Source organism: Anopheles maculipalpis, chromosome 3RL, assembly GCF_943734695.1.
Source record: "Anopheles maculipalpis chromosome 3RL, idAnoMacuDA_375_x, whole genome shotgun sequence".
Classification (NCBI taxonomy): Eukaryota; Metazoa; Arthropoda; class Insecta; order Diptera; family Culicidae; genus Anopheles; species Anopheles maculipalpis.
In genome coordinates this window covers 56,887,862-56,914,943 of record NC_064872.1, presented here as the reverse complement: position 1 = coordinate 56,914,943, position 27,082 = coordinate 56,887,862, and the positions used below count along the sequence as shown (strand labels likewise).

Below are 27,082 nucleotides of genomic sequence, written 5' to 3'. Positions count from 1 at the left end.
CAGCTCATCATTACTAGAATTCCATTCAATGGCCGGCGTGACCTAATACACCTTTAAGCCAAGACGAAGTGGGAAGTTTACGATTGTGGTTGTTTCAAAATAGAACGAAAATGAGAAGTTGAATTTGTCTCGTATACATCATAAACTCGGATTGGCACAGCTTAGTTCAAATGACGCCTGCGAGCATATAAGAAAACGTTCTTCTTTAGCACTACAGTCCCCAGAAGCCTCGGTCTAGCATTTCTGACCCCGTATAACTAGAATTCCAGAAAGTGTTTTTGCTCAATTTCACCGATTATTCGTTTTTTTTTCCAACGAGCAACAAAACAAAAATGGATGATTTTTCTCATTTGAAGGAGTAATTTTATAAAATTTCGGTTTGCTCGCTGTGTGTAAAAATTGTTATGCATGATATTTATTACGAGAATGTTGATTGTGTTGTAGAAAAAGCGGTCAAATTCCATTGTAATTTTCAAAATAACCATGTGCCCTGCTCCTTGATCCGACAAAATGTTCCGACATTCCGACAGCCATTTACATCGCCTGCCGTTTAAACACTGCTTAACCATTGCAATCAAACAATGCGCTGTCAACGAGTACACTCCACCAAACCATGCGGGTTTGTTGTTCTTTGCGTCGATAAGTCGGATAGTGGATGAAATAGATTTATAATGTCGTTGTTTAAAGCCGGTCGCAAGCAGAACGAAAAGTTCAACCGCAAGGTAAGCATCACGCTTAATCTTTTTCACTCTGGAAAATTATTAAACTTGGCAAACTCGTTTCGTAGCGTTCAAAGGGCGCTCCGAAAGAGAGCATCATCCCCAGCAAAACATCCCGCCAGGACTACGAAGATGAAGAAATCGACAGTGATGAAGAGCTAGAGAAACAGCAACAGAAACAACCCGAAATTGACGATGATGTGGCAGCGCTCGAAACCACCCAGGACAAACGCATTCGTTTGGCCAAGCAGTATTTGCGTCAGGTGCAGGAAGAGGAACAGGAACGTGATGATTACGCGGACGAAAGCGAACTTGCCAGTGGTGTGGCCCGCACACTGAAAGAATCCTTTCTCAGTGCATCGGGCAAATCGCACCGTACACTGGGCGGCAAGTACACCGGTTACGAGCTAACCGAAGCTGTCTCGTTTCACTGGAAAAAGCAACGTCTATCCCCAACCTGTTGTGCCCTGTCGGATGACGATGCATTCCTGTATGTGGGTTGCAAGAGTGGTTGGGTCGTGCGATGGGATGTAAAATCGAAACAACGAACGGCTTACTTCCAGGCGAAAAATAGCGTCATACACTCGATTGCAGTGTCCCACGATATGAAGTATCTGGCGGTGGCGGACGGAACGGAGGACATAAAGGTGCTCGATGGTGTTAGCTTGATACAGCGCAACACGCTCAAAGGACACTCGAAAACGGTTACGGGAGTTGTTTTTAGGAAAAGCTCGTACCAACTGTTCTCCTGCAGCGCGGACCGAACGGTGAAGGTGTGGAGCTTGGACGAGATGGTGTACATCGAGACGCTGTACGGTCACCAGAGCCAGGTGTCGGGCATTGATGCACTTTCGCTCGAACGTATCGTCACCTCGGGTGGCATGGATCAAACGATACGCATCTGGAAGGTGGCAGAAGAATCGCAGCTTGTGTTTAACTCAATTGCAGAAGATTTTTCCACCGTTAAGTTTGTTAGTAATGATTTGTTCGTGTCCGGTTCGGTGGAGGGAACGTTCTCGCTGTGGAGCAGTGGGAAAAAGAAACCATTGCATCGCATCAAGTTTGCACACGGCCAGCAAGACGTCGGTCATCCGAATTGGATCAGTGCGGTGGGCGTCCTGGCCAGCTCGGACATTGTTGCGTCCGGTTCTTGCGATGGTACGGTGCGCGTCTGGAAGCTCGTGAACAAACGGCACACAATTCAACCTTTGCTGCAAATTCCTGTCGAGGGATTTGTGAACGCGATCGAGTTTACCAGCGATGGGCGGTTTCTGGTGGTGGCGATTGGACAGGAACACCGGCTAGGGCGCTGGTGGACGCTGCGAAACACTAAGAATCAGGTTCTCATGATTCCGTTATCTATCGATTTGTAAAGATGCACAATACAAATGGAGACTTCCGCAAACCTTTTGAACCGTTTTTTTGTAATGCGCTGGAGAAAAACTTGCTGGTAAACTTGGGCTGACCAGATGGAAGTAATGAAACAAACTGGACATAGCGGAGTAATTTTAAGGAAGACAGGAATTTATATTAAACTTTTCTTTAGTTTTCAAAATATAAATTGACCAAAATAAGAAAAGGTTTTAAATTTAAGAACGTTAGTTCAATTTATTTTGAACCTTTTCTAGTCATTGCATCGAGACTTTTATGAACCATTCACGACGACGATACGACGGGACATCAACTTTTTGTTTTAAAAATGGGACCGTTCCGTAAAATACAGTACGGCTGGTCGGCCTATGGTGGACTCTTTTTTTAGAACATTTAAGACATAGTTACTATCTACCTTTCTTGTTCTTTCAGCGCTTTTCCTAAAACATGCTGATTTATTTTTAACATTTTATTTTGAATTCACACACATGAATTGAATTAACACACACATGAAGATATAACCGAATCAATGCAAGTGGCAATGGCGGGTAGGAGTAAAAGTTTCGTTTACTAATTTATATGAAATTATCTAACTTTAGCAATAAATCAATCGTCAATTATCACGGTGCTACAAAAAAAAAACCGTAGATTGCAACCGTGGCACAACAAGTGGTTAAGAATAAAAAATGGTAATAGATGGTTACAAAAATGGTTTCAAAAATATGTAAAAATTTCACTGCAGAAGAATACTGCCAAAAAAAATTCCAAAGCTAATCCGTATGACAGGTAAGCCCATTCCTACTGGACTGCTTCATTCGCTTTCCGCTCGAGCACATCCAAAACTTTCGAAATTTCACAGTCTTTAGCAATTTTAGCATACTTTACCTTTCGGACCTCCGGCAAGGTTAACCAAAACGGTACCAACTGCGATATCATACGGATGTGCTCCTCTAGCTCCTGGAGGGTTAGTTTTCCACGGTAACTGTTTTCAATTTTAACTACAGGCGTTTCGAGCGGCAGCACGTTCTTGCGTTCGGTTACAAATACGTTCCGCAGGTGTCGAGCAATCTCCGGCAAACGGCTATACTTTAGCGCTTCCTTCTCCTGTGAAGGTCGTCTAGTCATTTGATCTAGCGCTTTAGCCGCCTGCTTAGCTCGTATCTTCTCTAGCAGTGCTTTTGGAACGTTTCGGAGCAAGTGCTCCGCAGGGTCGGCAGTAGTCTGCAAAGTCGTCGCTGTGCTGGCAGGATGTTCCTCTTTAACCTGAATTGGTTTTTTATCTTCCGGCTCGGTAGTCGTCGTTTGTGTGACTGCTCCTGCTATTGCTGTTTCTTGCTTCTTTTTCTCCTCCAATCGCGCCAATGCACGATCCATTGCAGTACCACAACTGAATAGATTTCTTGCCGTCGATAGGACATCCTTGGCGGAAGAAAACCTTTCCACATTTGGAGGCTGCGGTATATCTGCTTTCTCAATGTCAGGACAGCTTTCCAGATCGAAATCAACGTGCCAGCGGACGAGCTTGTTGCGCGCAATGTTTAACGGTGGATCCAGACTCAGCAGAAACGCTTCGTGTGCGTCCTTTGTCTTTTCCAACAGAAGACGGCGAAAGTGTTGGTAACGTTCGAGCAAAGCCTGCGGATTAACGGACTGTTTCGGTAGGGTACGAATAAAATCGGTCTCCTCCGATTGCTTCTTGGTCGGTTCTGCGCTCTGCTCGATGTTCGGTCTGATCACCAGCTGGTACGTTTCGTGCTTCGTAGCCGATCCATAGTTCTTTGTCATTTCCTGGCTAAGGCTGTAAGCGTTTGGGAAGAGGAACTGAATTTGGGCAAGATGTGACTCGAAAAAGTTTTTCCTTGCCATCCGCTGAACAGCTGGCTTAAGCTTCTTAAACGTGATCTGCTCCTTGCGGTTGTGAAACATGGAGCAGACCGTGTCCGTACACTTGAACAGCTCCAACAGCGTACGGTACTTGAATGGTAGCTGTAGCGTAGGAGTGCCTGCTTCGGCCAGATTGTGGAAGCGCTGATAAGCGGGCAACTTTTTCGGGCTGGCCTGTATGGGTGTACCGGCCGCAGGATCCTTAATCGGGCTCATCAGAGCCGATATGCGCTTGGGTGTCACATTCTTCGACGGGGACAGCGAGTTGGATGCATCCTTTGTCGGTGTGCGAAGCAGCTTCGAAGGAGAGGCGATCGATTTCTTTGGGCTGCGAAGGAAAAACGGAACATAATGAGCAACGTTCGACACAGACACATGTCATTAGACGTAATTATAGGCGACAGTTCTTACCTCACCATCACCTCCACGTCCAGAGTTGCAAATTGCTGTAAATTTTTTGCCGCCACGATTGGCGAGATGGATGGCTTAGTTTTTCCTTCCAGACGTTCCTTCCGCAAACGTTCTACCTTATCTAGACCGCTCTGTACCGCATTTAGCTTCGTCTTTAGTTCCGGTAGGCGTGGATGTTGCAGCAGCTTGGTGCGAATGTCTGCCAGCGATAGGGAATCCTTGTCTTTTCCCATTTGCAACGTTCTGGAGACTGTAGCCTTTGTGGGTGCTTTAGCTACATTGTTTAGATTGTTCCTGGGAGAAAATTCCACCGGTGCCGAGGCACCAACATCGTCAACCTTTCTTGGCGATGCGATCCTCTTCTCTGGCACCACCGGACACTTCGAAGGACTAGCCGTATGGACGCGTTTCTGCGGTGACAAATTGCCCTTCTTTATGAAGGACACCAGCTTCGGCTGCGCGGATGTTATCAGCGCTTTGGTTTTATCGTCCAAGTCAACCGGACCGATCCGTTTGATGGCCCGCGAGGCACGCGTAACACGCCGTCCCAGTTCCGCCGGGTCGTGGAAATTGCTGGACGACCCATTGTCCTTTCCGGGGGCTTCAATACTCTTCAAAGTAAAGTTATTATCGTTAGCAACTACGAAGCGTAACTCGCCGTGATCCGAGTTCAGTGAACTGTTCGTCAAGTTTTTAACCGTATGGGCGGAAGAGTTTTCCAGCACCAGTACCTTAGTTCTGCCCGCACCACCTAGCGCATCATGCGCAGCGCGTTTGCGTGTGTTAAAGTAAGACGCGACCGTTGGTTGCGACATTGTGTTGGCTGCACGGAAGGAAAATCTAAAACTATCTGCTCGCTGCACTGTTTTCACCGACCTTCTAATTGCACAAAAAGAAACTTCTTATCAGTGGTACGCGCGCTGCGTGTCACCAGCAAACTTTGGGAAGGAAAGATGGTGTTCTGTCAGTTGATTTTCCCTCCAATTTGAAACTGCACTTGGCTGGTGATGCGCAGGAATTGCATTCCTCTACATAATCGATGAAACCGACGGTGTCACGGCGTATCGACGAAAGTGCGTTTGTTTACGATGTGTGATACGTCTACGCGCAGTAGTTGAGCGGTTCAAGTTTTACAGAGCCCAACAAATGATGCCTACAGCATAAAGTAAATTATTATTCTAGATGTTATAATCAGTTTATCTACAGTTTATCTTAGGGACACATAAACTGCAGCGAAAAATCATAAAATTTTGGAAAACAATTGAAAACATTACGTGAGATGTAATGTAATGTAATGTAAAATCATTTTGGAATCTTTTGTCGATGAAACGACGAAACCAAAAATTGACATCAAAATATTCATTTTGTCGAGCTTTGCATTTGCTCGATTGAGAGCTCTTGGCATTTAATCGATTCTCACGAGGGTTTCATCGATCGTGAAGCAAATTTTCTTGATAGCGAGTGCTTGTAACAAAAAAAGAAGGTAAATTTCGAAGCGCATCCCAGCGGAACCAGTTTTCCTTCCCACTGAAGTAGCAATTGATTGTGCTTCCACCCAAAAGAAAACGCACCAGATCGAGGAGAACAACGGAAACCATCAAAAGCATCTTGACAGATGCGCATTGTTCGCGGTGCGCATCATCTTGACCGTGTGCGAAGCAGCTGCGACCAGCAACACAGCAACGAGAAAGAATAGCGGCGTGAAAAACGTGCGTGAGGTGTGTGTGGTCGTAAAAATTTTCGTTCGCTACTTTCGGAGCAGCAGAACGTTCCGGATGTATTCTGCACGGGCTAGGGTGGAAGTTGCAGAAGCAGCAGCAGATTCGGCTCACGGCCCATCAGCGGAGGCACGGCGGTGGTGCACGGCAACTTTTTGATTCTGTGACAGCAGCTTTGCCCCCTCCTCATAGTGCTTTGCAGAATATAGCCACTTGTTTAGTTTCCCAGAACAAACTGCCCTCCGACCATCGTAGTAGTCTTCTTTTAAGTTTCGCAGCCGAATCGAATTCCCTGCAAATCTATGAGCCAGGAGAGCCGCGTCTGATACGTTTCCTTTTTTTCTATTTTTTTTCGGTTAGTCTGCTTTTTAGTTCCCGAGATCCCGGTGTTGAAATCGAGCAATTCTGTATGGTGGTCGTGCGTTTGTTCCGTGCAGTATCGTAATCGCGACTCCGCGTCAGTAGCAGCTTAGGACAGTGCGTTCGGATTGACTGAGTCAAGTTACTTGTTGTTTTTTTTATTGTGTGAGGCAACTGCTGTGTTTGGACAGCCGGGCAATTGCATAAGCGAGCACCTCAGGCCCTATATTCTTTGTGCACGGATTCCGTGCGCCCGCGTTGCAGTAATCCCACAACGGGCGGATAATATTATTATTATTCCGGAAGAACGGAGTGCTGCTGTCATTTGGAGTTGCAGAAAAATCGGGAACGGTGCGAGTGCGCGAAGGAAAGTAACAGAGCAAAAGAGAGAAGTAAAGAAAAAAAAAAGTCTCGTCGGCAAGACAAAAACAATAGTGCGCGACCGAAAGAGATAGAAGACTGAACGAAGCAGCAGCAGCAGCAGCAGCAGTGTGAAAAGAGGGAGAGAGGGAGAGCGTGCATTGAGATTCGGTGTGGCGTGCGCGTGTGTGCTAGAACAGGCGAGAGCAATAATACGTTAGTTGGGTTGGTAAGGAAAGCGAAAAAGAGGGTTTACGCGGGTGTGGTGTGCGTGCGTGCAGCAGCGGCAGCGGCAGCGCTTTGGAAGGAGCAGGTGGGAAGATACCGGAAGAGGCGGGCGTTACAGCAAAAAAAGCAATGAACATAAAACCCGATACGAACCGACACGTACTGACGATACAGGCGAAGAAGAAACGTCATAAGACGGCGAAAAAGAAGGCGAAACAGCAGGCGACGGCAGCAGTGGCGGCGGCGGCGGCGGCGCAAGCAGCGGCGCAGAACAGCAATAGTTACAGGAGCGGCCAGAATCAGCAGTCGTCCGCAACGGCGGCATCCATTGGCGGTGGTGCCTTCGTGGGCGGTGGGTCAGAATTCCACGAGGACGACGACGACCATGACGATATGATCCTGGGCACGACGTCGTCGGGCGCGGTGTTGGTCGGTGGTGCGGCAGCGATGAACGACAGTCAGCATTCGGTGTCGGGAGCCGTACCGGCGGACACGGTACGGCGTGGTTCGAAGTCAGCTGTGCACAACCAGGTGGCAGGGCTGGACGGGACCACGAGCTCATCGAACGAAACCATCGAGCAGGAGGACCGTGATCTGGATCGGGATGCGGATGGTTACACGAGCGAGGAGGAGGAACAGGAGTGCCGTGCCGATTACTGCCGGGGTGGCTATCATCCGGTGAAGTTGGGTGACCTATTTCTGCAGCGGTACCACGTGATCCGGAAGCTTGGCTGGGGTCACTTTTCGACCGTGTGGCTCAGCTGGGACCTTGAGGAGAAACGGTACGTAGCGCTGAAGATAGTCAAGTCGGCGCAACACTTTAGCGAAACGGCCAAGGACGAAATACACATTCTCAAGACGATACTGGACGCCGATCCGACCGACCAGAAGCGTAACAAGGTGGTGCAGCTGCTGAACGACTTCCGGATAACGGGCGTGAACGGTACGCACATATGCATGGTGTTCGAGGTGCTCGGGCACAATCTGCTGAAGCTCATTTTGAAATCGAATTACCGTGGCATCCCGCTAGCAAACGTGAAGTCAATCATCCGGCAGGTGCTCGAAGGGCTGGACTATCTGCACACGAAATGCAAGATCATCCATACGGACATCAAGCCGGAAAATGTGCTCGTGTGTGTAAACGAAAGTTACGTGCGTAAGTTGGCCTGCGAAGCGACAGAGATGCATGCAATGGGCTGCAAATTGCCGATTTCGCTGATCTCCGCTGCGCCACCCCAGTTCCAGGAGCAACCCTTGAATCAGAATATGAGCAAGGCGAAGAAGAAAAAGATGAAGCGAAAGGCCAAGATGCAGTCCGAGCTGATACGGCAGCAAATGGAGCACATTCAGCAGCTAGAATTTGGCACTAGTACTGGGGGACTGTTGGAAAATGGAACCGATGGAGCGACAACGGATGTTGGCAAGATGGTGGCGGCGGGATCAATCGGTGGTGGAAATAGTGACGAAGTTGGTGCTGGTGCGGGATTGAAGGGTGGTCGTACAATGGCTCTTAACAATACGGTCCCTGCAACTGTCACGGGCAGCACTAACACGACTGCCTCTAATACTACGGCCCTTAGTTCTCCGCTAGAAAGGAAAGAGGCGACCGAAACGAGACGGTTGTTAGTTAACGGTACGGCAACTAGTGGGGCCAGTAAGGAGAGTGGTGGTGACGCAGGTACACCCTCGTCCGGGGATGAAGATCGGCCAACCCTGACGCCATGCGTATCGACACTTTCCAGTCCATCGAGTAGCGAGGGAACGACGTCTTCGAACAACAACGACGACGTCTCCAGTGACCGGAAATTGTCGCCCACCCGAACCTTGCTGGAGAAAGATGTGGACGGCGATAGGGATCCGAAATCGCCGGACAAACCATGCTCCTCGTCAGTGCATTCGGGTACTTCCGCCTCGAAGCTTGATATCAGTGAATCGGTGCGCAAAATACTGTCCTCGGTGCAGGAGAGTAAAGATCCGGCATTCGAAGTGTGTGACATTGACGTGAAGATTGCCGATCTCGGTAACGCGTGCTGGGTCGATAAGCATTTCACCGATGACATCCAGACGCGTCAGTACCGTTCGTTGGAGGTCATCATCGGTGCCGGGTTTGATACGTCGGCCGACATCTGGAGTACTGCCTGCATGGCATTCGAGCTTGCGACCGGTGACTTTCTGTTCGAACCGTTCTCGGGCAAAGATTACTGCCGGGACGATGATCACATCGCGCATATTATCGAACTGCTAGGACCAATCCCGAAACGTATCGCACTGTCGGGCAAGAATTCGAACCACGTGTTCAACTCGAAGGGAATGCTGAAAAACATTACCGGCCTTAAACCGTGGGGCCTGGTGGATGTGCTGATCGAGAAGTACGAGTGGCCGGAGGAGGATGCGCTGGAGTTCAGCGATTTTCTCAAACCGATGCTGGACTACGATCCGCGAACGCGTGCCACAGCTGCCGACTGTCTTCGTCATTCGTGGTTGAATCACTGAGATGGTGATTAGCGTGAGGACCCTCAACACCCTTAAGACGACCAGTGATATGAAGGGCAAACGCTTTTTGTATGTGTGTGTGTGTGTGTCGCTATTGCTAACTGTGTGTGTGGTTTGTGTGCGTGTGTGCGAAAGAAAACAAAGGAAAAGGATGGTTTATTGGTGTGGCTGTAATGGGCTGTTGTCATGGCAACACGCTTCACACGGAATGACAAAATATGGTGCAGTGCAGGATGCAGCTGAATTGCAGTGGGATGATGAGGCCACCACAAGTGGAAACAATGAAGAGTGCAAAATTGCGAAGCAAACAAAAGTGATAGCATGATGCATAAAAGCAATTTGAAAACAAATCGAAAGAGTGTGTGTGTGTGAGTGGGTGGGCTCAAGAAAGCAAAAATGAGAAGCTCAAAATGCGTTGTGCGAAGTGCTTGTTGCGCAAAAATGTTCGACAGGAATGCAAGAAGAGCAATACACACCGGTATGTGTGCATCGGTACAGTGTTCGTGTGTGTGCGGCCAGGGCGTCATACTGGGATACTCCAGTGTAAATGCGGAAGAGCAACACCCAATCGTTATCACGTTAGATATTCACGTTATGCGCCAGCAGGAACAATCGGAATCGGTTGGTTTGTTACGGTGGCCCGGAGGATGATGATTGTTGGTGTTGATGGTGGTGTTGGTTGCGCAGAAGAAAATTGGCTCCCAGAACGCAGCCCATTGCAGCATGTGTGTGTGTGTGTGTGGATGATTTTTTTTACAGTGGAGTATAATCTAGCAAAATATGTAACGTGGAAGAGCGGAAACCGAAATGCTTAATGCAGTTTGTGTAGGAATAATATCCCAATATCATCCCCGCATCAAACGATCAGCTTTACAAATTAGAACAATATATGGTACGTAGTAGTAGTAGTACTGATATGTGTATTTGCATACTAATATTCAAATGCAGGGTTTTCACTGATTTTATTGACACATTCAGCAAATGATTCTATAACTATCAAAATATTTTTTTTAAATTCCTCTTTTTTCCCGTACGAATTTATTGTTTATCCGTTGCAAATAACAACATAGAAAAAAAGAGGATTTTTTATATTTTAATAAATTGTATTGTAGATATTTCACATAACTGTGAAAAAACTACTCGACAAGCATCCCTGAGAAAACATCAAAGTTAGGACTATTGATCCATAACTGCAGCACAATAAAAACATCGACAAAAGCATTAATTTAAGCGTATTTTGCTCGAATGACAGCTGCCGGCTGATCTATTTGCGACAATTCCGTCGTAAAAAGATACACACATCGGGAAAATGTCGAGCGCAATTCTGCATTTTGTTTGTGGAATTTCCAATTTTACAGCGGAAAAATCATGCTAAACAGAGTCGCAACGGGACAATGGCCATCAACCTAGAAGCCTATCAACCTGACCCGTCAACAAAGTGCATTACTTTTTCCCTGTGCAGTTGTTTGTTAGTTGATCACAGATTTCAATACGATCAATAGATTCCCAGACATCAAATCTATAAAATCATACAAACACGTCTTTAGTGCGCCAAACGAATCAATAATAATGCACACACGATTCTACAACTCGCTGAATTAGTCAATAAAATTCGTGAAAACCCTGTAATTGTTCCTTTCCCGACTGGAAGTCCCTTGCGTTTTTATCAAAGAGGGACCCACTACTGGTAATGGATTATTTAACTCTAGTGCTCGGAGAAGGAACATACATGGCGGTGTAACAAACCTTCTAATTTTAGCTTAATCTTTCAGGACATTAAGGGAAATCAAAAACATCAATGTGCCGTTTGTGCCCTCGTTAGCAAAAGCAAGAAGCGGAATTGGAACAAAAAATGCAATGTGAATATTATCGTGAAAAAATGTGTCACAGCAAAACAAAAGCAAGAGAAAATGAGAACAGGGGGTTTTGCAAATGTATCATCACAATCAGCAATAGAATTTCAGAATACACACAGAAAGCTAGACCAGTTAAGAAACTCGGTGGAAACGCAATGCGTTTGTAGGAACTAATTTGAAAGGTTTGAAGAGGAAGGAAGCAATTGAATATGCTACACAGTGCAACAAGCGACAGAACCAGAGTAGCAACACTTTTAAGGAATCCTAGAAAATAATATCGATGCTAAGAGAGGCGAAGTTAAGCGAGGGAGAGTAGCAGCAGTATCTTATACATTATTATTATTATTATTATGATTAACTTGTTGGAAAACGTTAATGGAACATCTCACAAATACACACACATACACACACACACACACTAGCACACTTAATAAGCGAAACAATAGCGAGAGTATAATCTAAAATAGCAAAGGCAACAATACCAAATTGCGGTCTTTTTTTCGACAAATTTGTGCCGTACAAGATGGAGAAGGGGTCGCGCGTGTGGTGTATTTCATCCTTCATTTCATTGCATTACCACATAGCGCCACATTCATATAACCAACAGAAACCTCCCTGTCCAAAAATGCGCCGAACACAATACCGGGAGCAATACCAGCAGCATTTTATACCATTTACACACATGCAACAAGACGGAGCAGATTGCGTAGTCCGTCCTTAAAGAGGAATACGAAAACGAAACAAATAAAAACAAAATTACAAATTGTAACAACAATGATGTAGAAATCTGCTGCAGGACTAGCGCTAGCTGCAGGACTTTCGTATTGATCTCACACGATTAGCGAATGATCGTTACTAGGAAAAGGAAGGTCTTGACAGGCGAAATTGACAGTCGAAGTGCGTCGGTCGGAAACGTTTCATTTTATCCTTCTTCCAACTTCTTACCTCACCCGGTGGTGTTCGCCGGGTACAACGATCTACAGTGGGCAAACTTTTTCTTCACGATCATAATCATAATCTTCCAACTTAGGCGCCAGGCGGCACTGATTACAGATAGGTAAAGAATATTATCCATTTCTCCTGTTATGTATCGCACTAGGAATAGTAATCAAAACGTGTACATGTGTGTGTATGTGTGTGGATTAATGTTTGTCTTTTGAGGGCTCTTATTTTTTCTTTGAGCTACGGACGGGCTGTTAACTATAGAACTACTTGTGAGCTTCAATTTTGAAATGAAACGACAAATATTAGACCCCCAGTATGAGTAGAAGTAGCGTAAAATTGATGATAGTGTGTTTGAGAAGGACATACATAAACTTTCGCAACACTAAAGCTGGGAGTCATTTAGCCATGTAGCTCTTAAAATATAGTTAAATTCATTTGATCTGTATCCTTTGTTTCATTTTATTCATAGAGAGGCTTTGAGTTTCTAAAACTAAACGTTCGTCCCCCCTCCCCCCCCCCCCCCCCTTTTGGAGGTCTGTATGCTGGCTTTCGTAACTCTTCCGGGGCATGTAGGTTGTGCATTTTTTGACTGCCAATCTTAACAGGGTAAATTTTCTAGCAAAACATAATCCTTCTTCAATTATGATTCTGAATCGTTCATGGTTGGCGATCGGAACGAAAACGAGGTTAGAAAAGCGGATTGTTTTCCCGGGATGTTATGGTGAAAATTTGGAATATGTAGAATCATTCTCGTTTCACGCTTAACGTGTTACTCGTTCCGCGATCTTTCCTTTCGTTTAGCAAGCTGCTTAGAGTAGTTTTTTTTCTTTTTTCCTACCCAGTGATCGATTACTTAGTGGAAGTTCCGGCAACAGACACATGCGTAATCATTTATGTTACAGAAATAACGATGTAAATGAGATCGAATGAGTTTTGAGACTTAATCGGCAATACTGTGTTCAATACTGTGGGCTGAAATTGACTTTAAATTATTCCGTCTCATTTTGTAGTATACTTGTCTATTTTTTTAAGATTTTGTCTGTTACTGGCAGCTATTCATGTTAGTTGATCTACACACTATGCTCCACCGGGGACGGGCCCGGTGGTGTAGGAGACAGTGGCGCCATTCTTCATACGGCAGGACCGGGCTTTAAATCCCATCAGGACAGTTAGGACTAACTATCCAACTACGTGGTATCGCAGAGTCTAGAAAGCGCTTGACTGGCTAAACCTAGAAGGTCGTCGAGCCAAGAAGAAGAAGACTACGCTCGATAAGGTTCAAACATGTACAAAAAAAAGACCAATCAGATTCATGTATTTTCATGATGCACTGAAATGTGTATCAAATCATTCCCACGCCTTGTGCTTTGAATGATTTGTTGCTCCCAAATAAAAGCCGAAGGTTTCGTCCCCTAACCCTCCATAAGTGGCATGGAAGAATAGCTGAATGGAATGATTTCATTGTAGATCAAGCTTTAGAGCTAATTAAACGATCAGAGTCATTCATCGTACAAGGAAGTATTCTTTCTCCCATATTACGCGCGTTGTATTTTGCAATGATGCTGTAAAATAAATTTCATTCGAAAGAATAGAGTATTGAAAAGTATAACAACAGTAAAAAGGTGTATAGGACTTAAATATAATTTCATAATTCGTTTCCCCGACTGGCGGACATAAGGTTGCTCAATTTCTTATATAAATGAAACCATTGTAGAACACCATTTTGTACATATACAAACGGCTCCTTTACATTTAAGTATGCTAAAGTAACACCTAAATCATTATGTCCCTTCGGTATTGTGAAACCATAACTTGATCGTGATCCTTTCTCCCCTGCTCTGTCCTGGACCTCCAGGGCAACAAGAGGGAAGTTCTGGGCGACTGTTGGATGGTCAATACTTGTGCAACAGTCACCACTACTTAAGTTGGCATTTGTTATTATCAGCAATTTGATATTTGCAATCTCTGTCGACCTTGATACGATCGGAGATCTGTCTGTATTACCATGTATGAACCGGCATACAACCGGTTGACTGACTTGAATCTATTTTCTTGGCACAGATTATTGAACGACATTTCGATTCACAGGGTTTCTGAGTAGAACTAGACAAGTGCGAGGCATTTCTAGACAACGCTTAAGATGAACTGGACAACCGTCGCCGTTTCTCGACATTGGTCAAGTTGAACTGGACAAACACTAGGTTGAAGTGGACAAACGTCAAGTAGAACTGGACAGTCATATTTGAAATGGTTGGTGAAACAGTTGGAAGCGTTTCGGAAACGCTTAGCAAATTTTTTAAAGTAACCGTTAAAATACACATTTTTTGTAATTTACATGCATATCATGCATTCAACAGTAACATTAATATAGTTTTCACTTTGAACATGTTTGAAAGTGGTAAAATAAATGTATATGAATTTTTGTACGTCTGATTTTGTTTTTTTGTTTCTGTAAAATATACATGACAACAGCTACAAGAACTCGATTCAGTGATTATAAACAGAAGCGTCTTCTGTCATCTTCTGTCAAAAGAAAAAAATTTGAACAGGTATTGCAAATATTTTATATATATCTCACATTTTTAAAGAAAACCATGGATTCTGATTGTAATTATGTTCGGTGTGATAGTATACGTATGTTTGGGATTTATTTAGAATAGGAAATTAAAAAAAAAGTATTTCAGCAGTTATTTTTTTAATTTTAAAATTTGCCAAGCGTTTCGGAAACGCTTCAAACCGTTTCACCAACCATTTCAAATATGACTGTCCAGTTCTATTTGACATTTGTCCACTTCGCCCTAGCGTTTGTCTAGCACTTGCCTCTAGTGCAACTCAGAAACCCTGTAACATGCGTCTTGCAGGACGGTGTGATTGCAGTCCCTGTTTGTTGTCGTTTTTTTCTTTTGTACAAGAAAACCATTGCGTGCATTTTGCCTGAAATTCGATGTTTTCGAGTTTTGAATGATGGAATGAAAAGGACATAAAAAAAAAACAATTCACAGTAAAGAATCTCGACCCAATACCCCCGTGCCCTTTATTTCCATTTTCCTGTGTTTAATTTATCTATCAACGGCAAAACAGCTTTTTATTTTCAAAATGCAAACATTTTTTTACAAGCTGTCGAGCAATATTTTGCAAATCAGTAAGTGGTGGTGAAAAAAATCTACAATTTTACTACTCATCATATCGGCGTGGCATCGTAAATCGTAAAACAATAAACAAATGCATCGGTTGAAAATGGTATCGGGGCATGCACTACATGTTATGACCAAATTATAGCCGCCGAACAGCCGGCCGGGAATGGCCGCGGTGTGTATGTTACAGTTTAGGCATTATCCACTAGAACACGGGTGTAAAATAGTGCAGGAAGATGGATGAGTCCCGATAATCGTTGACCATAGATTTCAGTAGCGTTTCGAGTCCAGCAATTGTGTGACCGGGAAAACTATATGGGCAAACACTTCCGGTTTTAGAGCTTTCATCGTTATAGTTCTGTTCCCCGTCGTATGCAAATCATTGCAATTGAATGTCGGAGTCTGTATTAAACATTAAAAAAAAAACAAAACCAATCTGTTTGTACAAAAAAGTATATAAATTTGCAAGAACTAAACTGTGTCAACTGCATGTGTTTTCAGTGCCAACGACACCGTGTAAGGGCACTGTTATATCCTCCTCCACCTCCCTTTAATGTCATATAATCGAGGGACGAAGGATTTCTGTGTGAATCCAATAGCAGGAAGCGAGCATTGACAAACACAAACGTGAACGAAACATGAGTAAGAACAATTAAGTAATTTATACAAAACAAAACAAAAAAATATATAGTGAGTTGGACAGAACAAACAAATAAGGTTGAAAATACTATGCAGTAGAAAGTAACGTGTGTAATTTTGATAAATATTTCAATGCCCCGGAGCATATTGTGTGTTAAGTCCGGGAAGCGATATACGCGGTTGAGCTAAAGAAAACAAAGCTGAGGAAGATATACATATTGTATCGACTACCCGTAAAACGTGCGGACCCAGTGAGAGAACACGTTGACTGCCGGTTTGTTACATAAAATCATGATCGCGATTAAAGGCACAACCGGGGGAGAGATCCACATAATGCATGCCAAAAAGGATGCAAAAGTTATCGACACAAACCGGAAAGGAAGCAAAAGTTAATGAAGAGGGTAGGATATTCAAATGGAAAATGTGAGTGGGTCTAAGGGAAGGAGAAATCGAATAGAAAGCAGTTGGTGGCTTTGTGTGGTTTGGTTTATACTTTGTATAATTTTTAAACCAACCATAAATATTGTAATATTCACAAGCTACACACACACTCCCACACACACACACACACACACACACAAACACGAAAAGCTCACACAAAGTCACACAGGGTGTGCACTACCGCCACCCCCAAACACACACACACACACCCTTTATGCGAGCACAGATCATGCATAATTGAATTAGTTTTATTGAATCTTTCGATCCCCATCATATCCTGAGTTTGTGTGCGCAAAATGGTAGTGTGCGTCGGAGCATACGTGCACGATCAGGCTAGGCAAAGGAAGGTCAAGGAGGTCCTCCGCGAAGAAGGAAGCAAAGAGAGCCGAAAGCTAGTGACGACGGTTGAGGCACCATTATGGTACGCACGGGAAACGTGTGACGCGCGAAAATTAGAAAGACAAAAGGGCAGTCGAACCCCGCGCGCCCTTTCTGCCGCCCTCTCTGCATACTCTGTTGTACGTCTCGGTGTATAGAAAAAAAGAAAAGCCTATCGTTTATGCCTACCTAACGGGTGGCAAAACGGAACGGTGTGTGAGAGACATGTACCGAAAATAAAATAAGAAACCGCGTGTGACGATCAGTTCATGCGCTGACAACTGAATTTGTGCAACTGTGTTGTGTTTGCTTCTTCAACTACCCTGTCAGAGGGGTCTCTGGTTTCCTTGTTTTAAAAACTGTTCACATTGAGAAATGTTGGTTTTGTTTGGGTTGTTTGTAAAAAAAAAACTCTGTAAAACAGCCAAAATTACAGCGTTTGTCCACCGAAATGATGTTGCATTAGGATAATTAAAAGGGATGTGTTCAGTTGTGGTGTTCCAAGCGTTCTCGGACACACTTCAAAAGGCTCTGGGAAAAGAGGCAAAGGGACACACAAGGAAAGGTAATGTATTTGAGTCCGAAATGTTTTGTCGCTTGCCTAGAAAGAAAAAGGACATTTGTGTGGAACAAAGTATCCGAATCACTGTTGTACGGGGAAAGAGTAAGTATGTACTTTAATAGTTTGAAATGGAAATTTTCCCAGATCGCATAGGACACGGGACGATCGATTTGTCTATGATGTGATTTATAGGACACGGTTTGTGGTATTATTGTATTTTTTGTACCGTATCCTGGATTGGTTCTTTGCTAGTTGTCCGTTTTAAATTTAACTGACTTAAATTATATTAAGTTACGATACATTTCGTAGCTTCAAAAAGTTGTTTTCAAATATTCACAAAGTTTTCAAATATTTTTTTATTCCTTGATTTTAATTCATGTTGATGTTTTTTTAAACTTTCCTTGCAGTGCTGAAAATTACTATAAATAAAGTTTTTATTAGGTGCGCAAATAAATTCAATTCCAATCCATGGCACAATACAATCCTTTAGGGTATTTGAGGGTATTAAGGTAGTTTTTCACAGGTTGCGCAACATGTGGCCGAGCATTGTCATGCAGCAGAATAACTTTGTCGTGGCGTATCATTCTAGATCGGCTTGAACTTATCAATTGTTCACCAGTGATTGTTTCTCCCGGTTCTGAAGTTCGTAGTAGATGACGCCGAGCTTGTCCCACCAAATAACAGGTTGGCTGATAAGTCCCCGGTCTGACACATAGAATGCGCCGCTAGTATTAAATGCATATTAGTTTTATATAGCACCAACCTTCAAATGATTCGTGTCAAAATTTGACGTCTGTATGTCAATTAGTTTGTGAGACAGAGCGTCTTTTGTCAAGCAACTTTTGGTTGCTTGTCGAACGAAAAAAGAACGAAGAAGAAAAAAGTGTTGTTCCACCAAGACAACGCACCGTGCCACAAGACATTGAGAACGATGGCAAAAATCATGAATTGGGCTTCGAATTGCTTCCCCACCCACCGTATTCTCCAGAGCTGGCCCCCAGCGACTTTTTCTTGTTCTCAGACCTCAAAAGGATGCTCGCAGGGAAAAAAATTGGCTGCAATGAAGAGGTGGTCGCCGAAACTGAGACCTATTTTGAGGCAAAACCGAAGGAGTTCTACCAAAATGGTATCAAAAAATTGAAAGGTCTTTATAATCGTTGTATCGCTCTTGAAGGGTTGTTGGGTATGTTGAATAATAAAAACGAATTTTGACAAAAAAATGTGTTTTTCTTTGTTAGACCGGGGACTTATTAGCCAACCTGTTACTCAGCATAACTTTCGAGCTATGGATGTTCGCCCGAGCTGATGATGTTGGGGTATGACCGGGTGAACCCCATGATTTTTTTTTGCGCTTAGGATTACTGAACAAAATCCACTTCTCGTCTCCTGTCACGATTCTGTGCAGGAATCACTTTCTGTTGTGCCGCTGGACCAGCAATTCACACATGAAGAGTCTGTGTTCAATGTCCCGCGGCTTCAACTCGTGTGGTATCCATTTGCCCTGCCCCAATATGGCCCAATATGGTATCCATGGCCTGACGGGTTAGACCAAGCACGGCTGCCAGCCCGCTCGCGTTTGGCAGTGATTTTCTGCCAGTAAAGTCGTCAATTCTTCCTTGGCGAACGTTTTGGGCCTTCCTTCACGTTGTGCATCCTCCACGGCGAAATCACCGCTTTGAAAACGTCGAAACCAATCCCTACACCATGTTTTGCTTAGAGCAGCATCGCCGTAAACACTCGAAAGCTCTCGATGCGCTTCGCCTGTCGTTTTCTTCGCTGGAAACAAAAACAGCTACACCTCCCGCATATGGCGCTTATTCGGCTCAAAATAAGACATTTTGAAGAACTAGGAACTAGGAACCGAGGATCAAGAGAGATTTCAAAGTAAAAATTTTAGGTTCTAATAAGCGTATGTGAAATTTTCTTGCTTTGAAATTTTAGGTGGCAAAAACCTTATTATTATGTTGATGCCACTGTCAACAATATGATATAAATACAATCATTAAACCTGCGCATTTGTTGAATAGTTTAACATAATAGACATAAGTCGAGGTGGTCCAGTGATAGAGATGACAGCGGCACCGGTCTTCACTAGCAACTGGAACTAAGGTTCAAATACCATCAGGACTGAGGAGGACTGATGATCCAACTACATGGTATCAACACGTCTGGTAAGCCATTATTTGGCCCTAGTAGGTCGTTAAGCCAAAAGAAGTAGAAGACATATTATGGAACAGGAAGAAAAGCAAAACAAGCTAAAAATTTTGTTTTCTCAAAGCTAAACACTGATTGGCTGATGTAAGGGGTTTCTATCTATCGACTGACGCTTTCAACATTTTCTTTAAAACGAACGTCATTAATCGTTGGGTGTTGGAGACATTTGGGGACAGTTTAAAAACAAAATCAACCACCGTTTTGATTTGTGTGACGCGCCATGCATGTCAAAAAGTGATGACAGTTTACAAACCTTTTTTTTGCTAATATTTTTGGAGCGCTCGCTTAGCTTAACTCTAAAATTAAACCCCGCTCACGCGGCAGCGCATGACTTGAAGTAGCAATTTTCGTATCTATTTCCACTAGAAGGAAAAAAAAATGCTACTTACGTTGATAGGCTTATGGCCATCAGTTCAGGATTGTAATGGAAGTGATTGATTTATTTGTACATTTTTTAAAGTTCATTGACCATTGAGTATGTTAGAAACGTTGTCAATACAATGTAATTGAAGCTCGTAATGCTTCCGATTGCGATTGCATGCGGCAGCGGAAGAGTGGGACAGCAATAAATAGGAATACGATTATTTATCCATCATTGAACAAGCATTCCAATAAACAAGCAGCACCCAAAACCCCGGCCCCCATACTAGGATCGAACTAAACAGAGGGTCCCACGTGGAGGTGAATAGGAAAATGGTAAATCAATCAACGTGTTGTTACTGTCGCGTACTTGCACTGCCACTGCTTCATTCAGCGCGTTTTCGCGCGTTCTCTCGCCTCACGTTCGCCTCAACTCTGGCTAACGTTTTACCCATCCGGTCGTTTTGTCAATAACCATCATTTCCGGACAACAGGGACAGACGGGAGTGGTTGCGAGAATGGGGGGGGGGGGGGCAAACCGTTTGAACGGGTGAAGCGATCTTCTCCCCTGTGCAGCAGCGTGCTCAAGGGGGCGGCAGGGTGATGGGGCCGGCCGGTTGGACAGGAAAATGCTATTTGGTTGATTTGTTTGGCTTTTGAAACTGACACACATTTTGCACACACTGAAGGCCACCTGATTTCGGATGATGGACAGCAATGGGGTTCTAAACCGTTGGTGGAGAGGTGGGCCATAAGAGCGGATGGTGCAGTTCGTTTCGATTCCCCATGCTGGATGTGTCGAATGCGAAATGGATCGAAATCTTTACCCACCGAGTGATCCGAGTCAAAGCGCGTCGTCCGGATGGCAAAAATCGGCACATTCGGTTATGTGCTCCCGTGCTCTGTGTAGCGAACCAGTGAGCAAATGGCACAAGGCATATGTATATGGGGAATAGATTCGAAGAAAGCATAATTTGATCTTTACCCCGTAGCTACCGATATCCAATGGGAGACGAATTATTGGAGGAAATAAAGCATTTCGTGTCTGATGCCTGACGTACCAGCATCGGTACACATGTTGGTGGTGATTGGGTTCTATTGAAAATTAACTGACAGAATTTTGGTAATTTGAAGAAAATCATCTTAAAGTGTTGTCCGGTCCTGGCCTGACGTTCCCGGTCTTCAAACTGTACGTAACAGAGACAGATTTTCCTCGGTCTCGGGAGGTCTTGGCCTACAATTTCTGCTCGATTAGAAACCATTCGTGATAGTGCTGTTTTTTTTTTTTTAAATTTTCATTGTTGAGTTTATAAAATGTATCAAGCAAGGGGTTGACACATTTTTCTTGGAATGGGACGGACGGTTTGTCCAAGTATTTATTCAAGTATTTTCCTTAAAAGTTGTTGGGCACCTTTCTTATTTTATGTGGGCTTGTGGATTGATTTTCAAGAATAATTCAATTATTAATCTGCTCACGATAAGCATGTACAAGCTTTCACATTTAGTTTCATTAAATTAAAACTGTAAGCTGGCAAGTTCGGGCAGCACTTCATAATGATATTATAATTGCTTCTCACTGAAACACAGCGCAAATTAAAAGATTAATTTGAGACTATTAGAAAGAAAATGTTTTTGAATAAACGGATTTACTTCTGGACCTCATTCCACAGAATTTGTTAGTTTTGGGAGGATATTTTATGTGCGAGCAGTATCGGATGTACCGGTGGATGGAGTAAGCGGTCGATTAGGGCCTTGCGCTAGTTACTCGCTGTAACTTAACGTTGTTATTGAGTTCGTACTCGGGACCCTTGATGGTCGTGTTGGGACCCAGGCGCAGCTGATGTAAATTGCACACCCTCGTCTCAGCACAATTCACATAAAAGGAAAATCCGCCATTTGTGAGAAAATAATTATCGACAACAGTATCTCAATTGTACCCCATCCCCTCCCCACTTTTGATTTCGATGGCGATTTCAACTCATCCCGCCAAGGGTCTCCAAACAGCCTGATCCGCCACTGGTTACGTGTAGGTTATTTCCTCTTTGCAGACACTTCTCCTGGCAAGTCCAGGAAAAAAGGTTAACCCGCTTGATCTTAGCAAAACTGGTGGCGTCCGTCGTCCCAATTCGTACCCAGCAGATATGCAGCGGATCCATTGATAGGAACTGATACTGGTCGATCCAGGAAATAAGCCTGTCCTTCTGATCCAAGTAGATCTGGCATCGCACAAGGAATTGCGCGAGACTTCGGATTCGATCACTCCTTTGCGTGATCGGTATACCCAACGGCGGACGTTCGCATCTCATTTTGTTCCCCTCAGCAACACCCGGGTTTCAAATCCCATTCGCAGCGTTCCTTGTAATCTTCAGGAATGACTATCCAACTACAACTGTATGTTGTATCAGCATGTCTAAGTAGTGATGGGATAGTTCCTTTTTTCAGAACGGTTTATTTTCCGAAAGGAGCAAATCGAACGTAGGTTCTTTGAACCTACGTCAGTTAGTTATCAGCCTGGTCTTCCCATTTACGCAGCAATATTAAGGACCTTCCTTCCTTAGAGAGGACCGCAAGTTGTTCAATAATTATTTTTTCACTCGATTTCCTCTTCTTTCGTCGTTATGACCTACTAGGGCACACCGGTCTTCGAATGGCTAACTAGCCCTGCCGATACCACGTAGTTGGAATGTAAGTGCAAAAAATCTGCTTGTTTTTTTAACCTACGGTTAATTGTTACATAGAAGGAACGGAACAAACACAAAACACAGAGGTACGGAACGAAATTCTCATCAGTAATATCCAGTAAGTCATTTGATGCTCGGCGTGTTCTAGTTAATGAGTCCTAAATTCAAAAAGGAAGACCTACCTAGTGTGAAAATTGATGTGTGTACCCAACAATCCAAGTTTTATTTTATATCTTTATTTAACTTTACTTTTGATGAATGTATCGACTAGTAAGACCGCAAGTCACGGGAAATTTTAAACGAGTAGAATCGATCAGAAATATTTGAGTTATCCAGAAAAAAAAAATGGAGTTTCGACCATTCCTTCTTTGCTCCGGATTATGTAAATTTCACAATCCAGCTTTGAAACTTTGAAATCTTTCGTTTCAAAGCTGGATGGCTGGAGTTTTTCCCTGCTGGGTCGTACTTTGCCGACACCTGATCTAAAGCGTGTTCAGAAGATTCCTTGGCTGGACCGCCGGCTTATCGATTGCACACTACAACAACCAATTCGCGTGTGATTAGATAACGCTTTGAAGACTACTAATAAATCTTCTTTGACCTAGCCGGGGTATTGTTATGTCTTTGTAAGTGATGTTATATTGAACACATCTTCAAGAAATCACCTCTCCGACTATGTGTTCGTCCTATAAACGATGCTCTCTATCAACACCAAACTAACGTTCTTGCGAGTGTACGTGTACGTTTCTTGCCTGCTGACTTTGTTTACAGTATCAGCGTCTTGAAATATATATATTTTCCAACCCCCGATTCGTCTCCCTTATCGCTTATCAACCCGGAAAGCATAATCTATTTCACCTATACCTAGCCAACAGCATAGCAAACCCGTACATTCGTGGGCCATCGCATCAACACCAGGCACGCAAATACAGCCTTACGGTCCAGCAGCACCGATTGCATCCCTCAGTGTACGAATCAGTTTCGCCCGATGACGGTTTGTGGTCGGATCGATCGGCAGGTGGTCGTGTGCAGCATCCAAACAAACGCACAATTCTAGTGCAATTGAATTCTCAGTACTCCTCCTTGTCGTTGTGTTGTGGCTCGTGTTTGGCTCGTTCTAGATAGCGAAAGGGCCGCCACCCAGTCCCTTGCAGGTGGGTAAGCAAAAATAATTCGAGATGCGTGACATCACAAGATCTTCGCGATGGGTGTGCGGATGCGTTTGTGTGTGTGTGTCACAGTGTTGTTGCGTACGTGAGAGCAAAATTGTGAAGTGTTTCTCACACTCTCTGTGAGCGCGTGCCAGTTTCTGGTGAGAACTGTGAGTAAGATCGACCGCGAAGGTTCTGCCCTGGGTTTGCCGGCGATTACGCAAGAGATGAAACCTGTTCGGGCGGATTCTAATAACAGAAATATCACAGAGAAATAGTAGGGAGTGCAAAAAAAAAAAACGCATCAGATACATATATACCGAACTCACTCACATAGAAAGGTCCTTACTCACCAGCGACCAGCTGTTGAATTCAATGGCAAGGCCATATGATTCATATCGAACCTTTTTTACATGGTCCTTTTGGGGCGTGTTAGTACCGAAACCTTTTTTTTTATTCAAATTGTTCTAAGCACATGAATGAATGCTTTTGAGCTGTTCGATTTATATAACAAATAATTAATTCTAATTCTATTTTTATATCTCGCAAGTCCAACTAGAAGCAATCGTTTGCAAAGGAGAACCTCTCGTTCTATCATGGTGACAGTAACACAATGCCAATGGAGGAAAGAAGCAAAAATTCACTGGCAGTCCGTACGGGGTAGGGTTAGATGGTACAGACAGTAAAGAATTTGTATTATTCAGCAACAAAACAAACAACTGCTGTAAAAGATGTGCCAGTGGTGGCCTTTTTATTGATGGAACTATGCCAAGAGGAAGGATAGCGATTGGATTTTCCCCGTTCCTTGCAATGTGTAATGTGGGATGTGATGTGCAGAAAGTAGTTATTAGTCATTATTTTTTAAAGCCACGTTTAAAGCGAGATAATTACAATAGCAGAAGAATTTAAAGGCCGGGCTACATTGATCGTACTCGCAAGCGTAATTTTTATATTCACTAGCGCATCTGGCGGCGACCAGCGCAAGCTAGATGTGGGTATAATTTAAGTGCCAAAATTATTCATGCTTGGTGTCTCATCAATTTTCGACCAGGCTGTCTGTATGCCGTAACACGTGCTATTTTTATATTAAATGTATACAAATAGGCCGGTAAATTTTGCTTACAATTTTATAAAAAAAAAAGTTCTACCAAGCAATATGACAAAGCCGTTCCTCATGAATAAAAAAACTCGCTCTATACTAAAAACCGCTACAATACCAAAACGAACAACCAGTTTCACACACTCTGCAATGTAGTTTAAATGATGAAATAGATGGACAAACCCTACAACAAATTATTTAAGCACTTGTGAAACCTACAAACACTACATTTTTCAATAAAATGTTCAGCTCAATTGCGGCCCCGAGCCGAGCCGGCGATTCACAGACAACAGTTCACACACACACACACACAATTTTCGTTAAAAACAGTTGTACTTACTATTTTTTCATTGCGTCCACTGCTTCCTGCTTGTTCCATGGCTAGAAATACAATATGTATGTTAAATTACCACATATTTTCAAAAAAACATACACGACAAAATATCGAACATACTCACCGAGCTGTTTGTTTACTGGTTTGTGATCAAAATTATAGGCTCCTCGACCCAAAACGCTTTTTGACAGATAAATTATACCAGCCTCTAGCTTCGACCCGCCGCCGCTAGATGGCGTATGCGTTCACAAAAATTACACTCAGGAGTACGATCAATGTAGCCCGGCCTTAAGTCTCGAGAGGTTGTCTAAAGGCCGGGCTACATTGATCGTACTCCTGAGTGTAATTTTTGTGAACGCATACGCCATCTAGCGGCGGCGGGTCGAAGCTAGAGGCTGGTATAATTTATCTGTCAAAAAGCGTTTTGGGTCGAGGAGCCTATAATTTTGATCACAAACCAGTAAACAAACAGCTCGGTGAGTATGTTCGATATTTTGTCGTGTATGTTTTTTTGAAAATATGTGGTAATTTAACATACATATTGTATTTCTAGCCATGGAACAAGCAGGAAGCAGTGGACGCAATGAAAAAATAGTAAGTACAACTGTTTTTAACGAAAATTGTGTGTGTGTGTGTGTGAACTGTTGTCTGTGAATCGCCGGCTCGGCTCGGGGCCGCAATTGAGCTGAACATTTTATTGAAAAATGTAGTGTTTGTAGGTTTCACAAGTGCTTAAATAATTTGTTGTAGGGTTTGTCCATCTATTTCATCATTTAAACTACATTGCAGAGTGTGTGAAACTGGTTGTTCGTTTTGGTATTGTAGCGGTTTTTAGTATAGAGCGAGTTTTTTTATTCATGAGGAACGGCTTTGTCATATTGCTTGGTAGAACTTTTTTTTTTATAAAATTGTAAGCAAAATTTACCGGCCTATTTGTATACATTTAATATAAAAATAGCACGTGTTACGGCATACAGACAGCCTGGTCGAAAATTGATGAGACACCAAGCATGAATAATTTTGGCACTTAAATTATACCCACATCTAGCTTGCGCTGGTCGCCGCCAGATGCGCTAGTGAATATAAAAATTACGCTTGCGAGTACGATCAATGTAGCCCGGCCTTAAAATGTGAACGAATTCCATCCAACTTGTAAAGGCCGGGCTACATTGATCGTACTCCTGAGTGTAATTTTTGTGAACGCATACGCCATCTAGCGGCGGCGGGTCGAAGCTAGAGGCTGGTATAATTTATCTGTCAAAAAGCGTTTTGGGTCGAGGAGCCTATAATTTTGATCACAAACCAGTAAACAAACAGCTCGGTGAGTATGTTCGATATTTTGTCGTGTATGTTTTTTTGAAAATATGTGGTAATTTAACATACATATTGTATTTCTAGCCATGGAACAAGCAGGAAGCAGTGGACGCAATGAAAAAATAGTAAGTACAACTGTTTTTAACGAAAATTGTGTGTGTGTGTGTGTGAACTGTTGTCTGTGAATCGCCGGCTCGGCTCGGGGCCGCAATTGAGCTGAACATTTTATTGAAAAATGTAGTGTTTGTAGGTTTCACAAGTGCTTAAATAATTTGTTGTAGGGTTTGTCCATCTATTTCATCATTTAAACTACATTGCAGAGTGTGTGAAACTGGTTGTTCGTTTTGGTATTGTAGCGGTTTTTAGTATAGAGCGAGTTTTTTTATTCATGAGGAACGGCTTTGTCATATTGCTTGGTAGAACTTTTTTT

General features: G+C 43.5%; 4 protein-coding genes across 6 annotated transcripts in view; 3 read left to right on the top strand and 1 right to left on the bottom strand.

Annotated features, from left to right (window-relative positions):
* LOC126562565 (D-aspartate oxidase) overlaps positions 1 to 27,082 on the top strand; it is a 199,821-nt gene that overhangs the window by 160,786 nt on the left and 11,953 nt on the right. The window lies entirely within an intron of this gene.
* On the top strand, positions 672 to 2,104 carry LOC126560811 (U3 small nucleolar RNA-interacting protein 2). Its single transcript, XM_050216761.1, has 2 exons — positions 672 to 722; positions 788 to 2,104. The coding sequence occupies exons 1-2, from the start codon at positions 672 to 674 to the stop codon at positions 2,090 to 2,092; spliced, it is 1,356 nt and encodes a 451-aa protein (XP_050072718.1). The 3' UTR covers positions 2,093 to 2,104.
* On the bottom strand, positions 2,881 to 5,234 carry LOC126561710 (DNA replication factor Cdt1). 2 transcript variants are annotated; one of them, XM_050218017.1, is made up of 3 exons: positions 5,117 to 5,234; positions 4,386 to 4,996; positions 2,881 to 4,302 (listed from the first exon to the last, which is right to left on the bottom strand). In XM_050218017.1, the coding sequence occupies exons 1-3, from the start codon at positions 5,198 to 5,200 to the stop codon at positions 2,889 to 2,891; spliced, it is 2,109 nt and encodes a 702-aa protein (XP_050073974.1). In that variant the 5' UTR covers positions 5,201 to 5,234; the 3' UTR covers positions 2,881 to 2,888. The 2 variants fall into 2 exon arrangements, with proteins under 2 accessions (XP_050073974.1, XP_050073973.1); XM_050218016.1 differs by having other exon boundaries at positions 4,386 to 5,234.
* LOC126561676 (SRSF protein kinase 3) overlaps positions 7,107 to 27,082 on the top strand; it is a 415,191-nt gene continuing 395,215 nt past the window's right edge. For both annotated transcript variants that reach the window (XM_050217969.1, XM_050217970.1), the window contains exon 1: positions 7,107 to 9,557. In XM_050217969.1, coding sequence (XP_050073926.1) covers positions 7,181 to 9,544 — 2,364 coding nt within the window. In that variant the 5' untranslated portion in view covers positions 7,107 to 7,180 and the 3' untranslated portion in view covers positions 9,545 to 9,557. The remainder of the gene's footprint in view (positions 9,558 to 27,082) is intronic.

Bases quoted from the DNA above. Each gene is read 5' to 3' on its own strand.
- LOC126560811 (XM_050216761.1), top strand. From the start codon at position 672: ATGTCGTTGTTTAAAGCCGGTCGCAAGCAGAACGAAAAGTTCAACCGC. The intron at 723-787 runs GTAAGCATCACG...CTCGTTTCGTAG, and splicing joins ACGAAAAGTTCAACCGCAAG to CGTTCAAAGGGCGCTCCGAA.
- LOC126561710 (XM_050218016.1), bottom strand. From the start codon at position 5,200: ATGTCGCAACCAACGGTCGCGTCTTACTTTAACACACGCAAACGCGCT. The intron at 4,303-4,385 runs GTAAGAACTGTC...TTTCCTTCGCAG, and splicing joins GACGTGGAGGTGATGGTGAG to CCCAAAGAAATCGATCGCCT.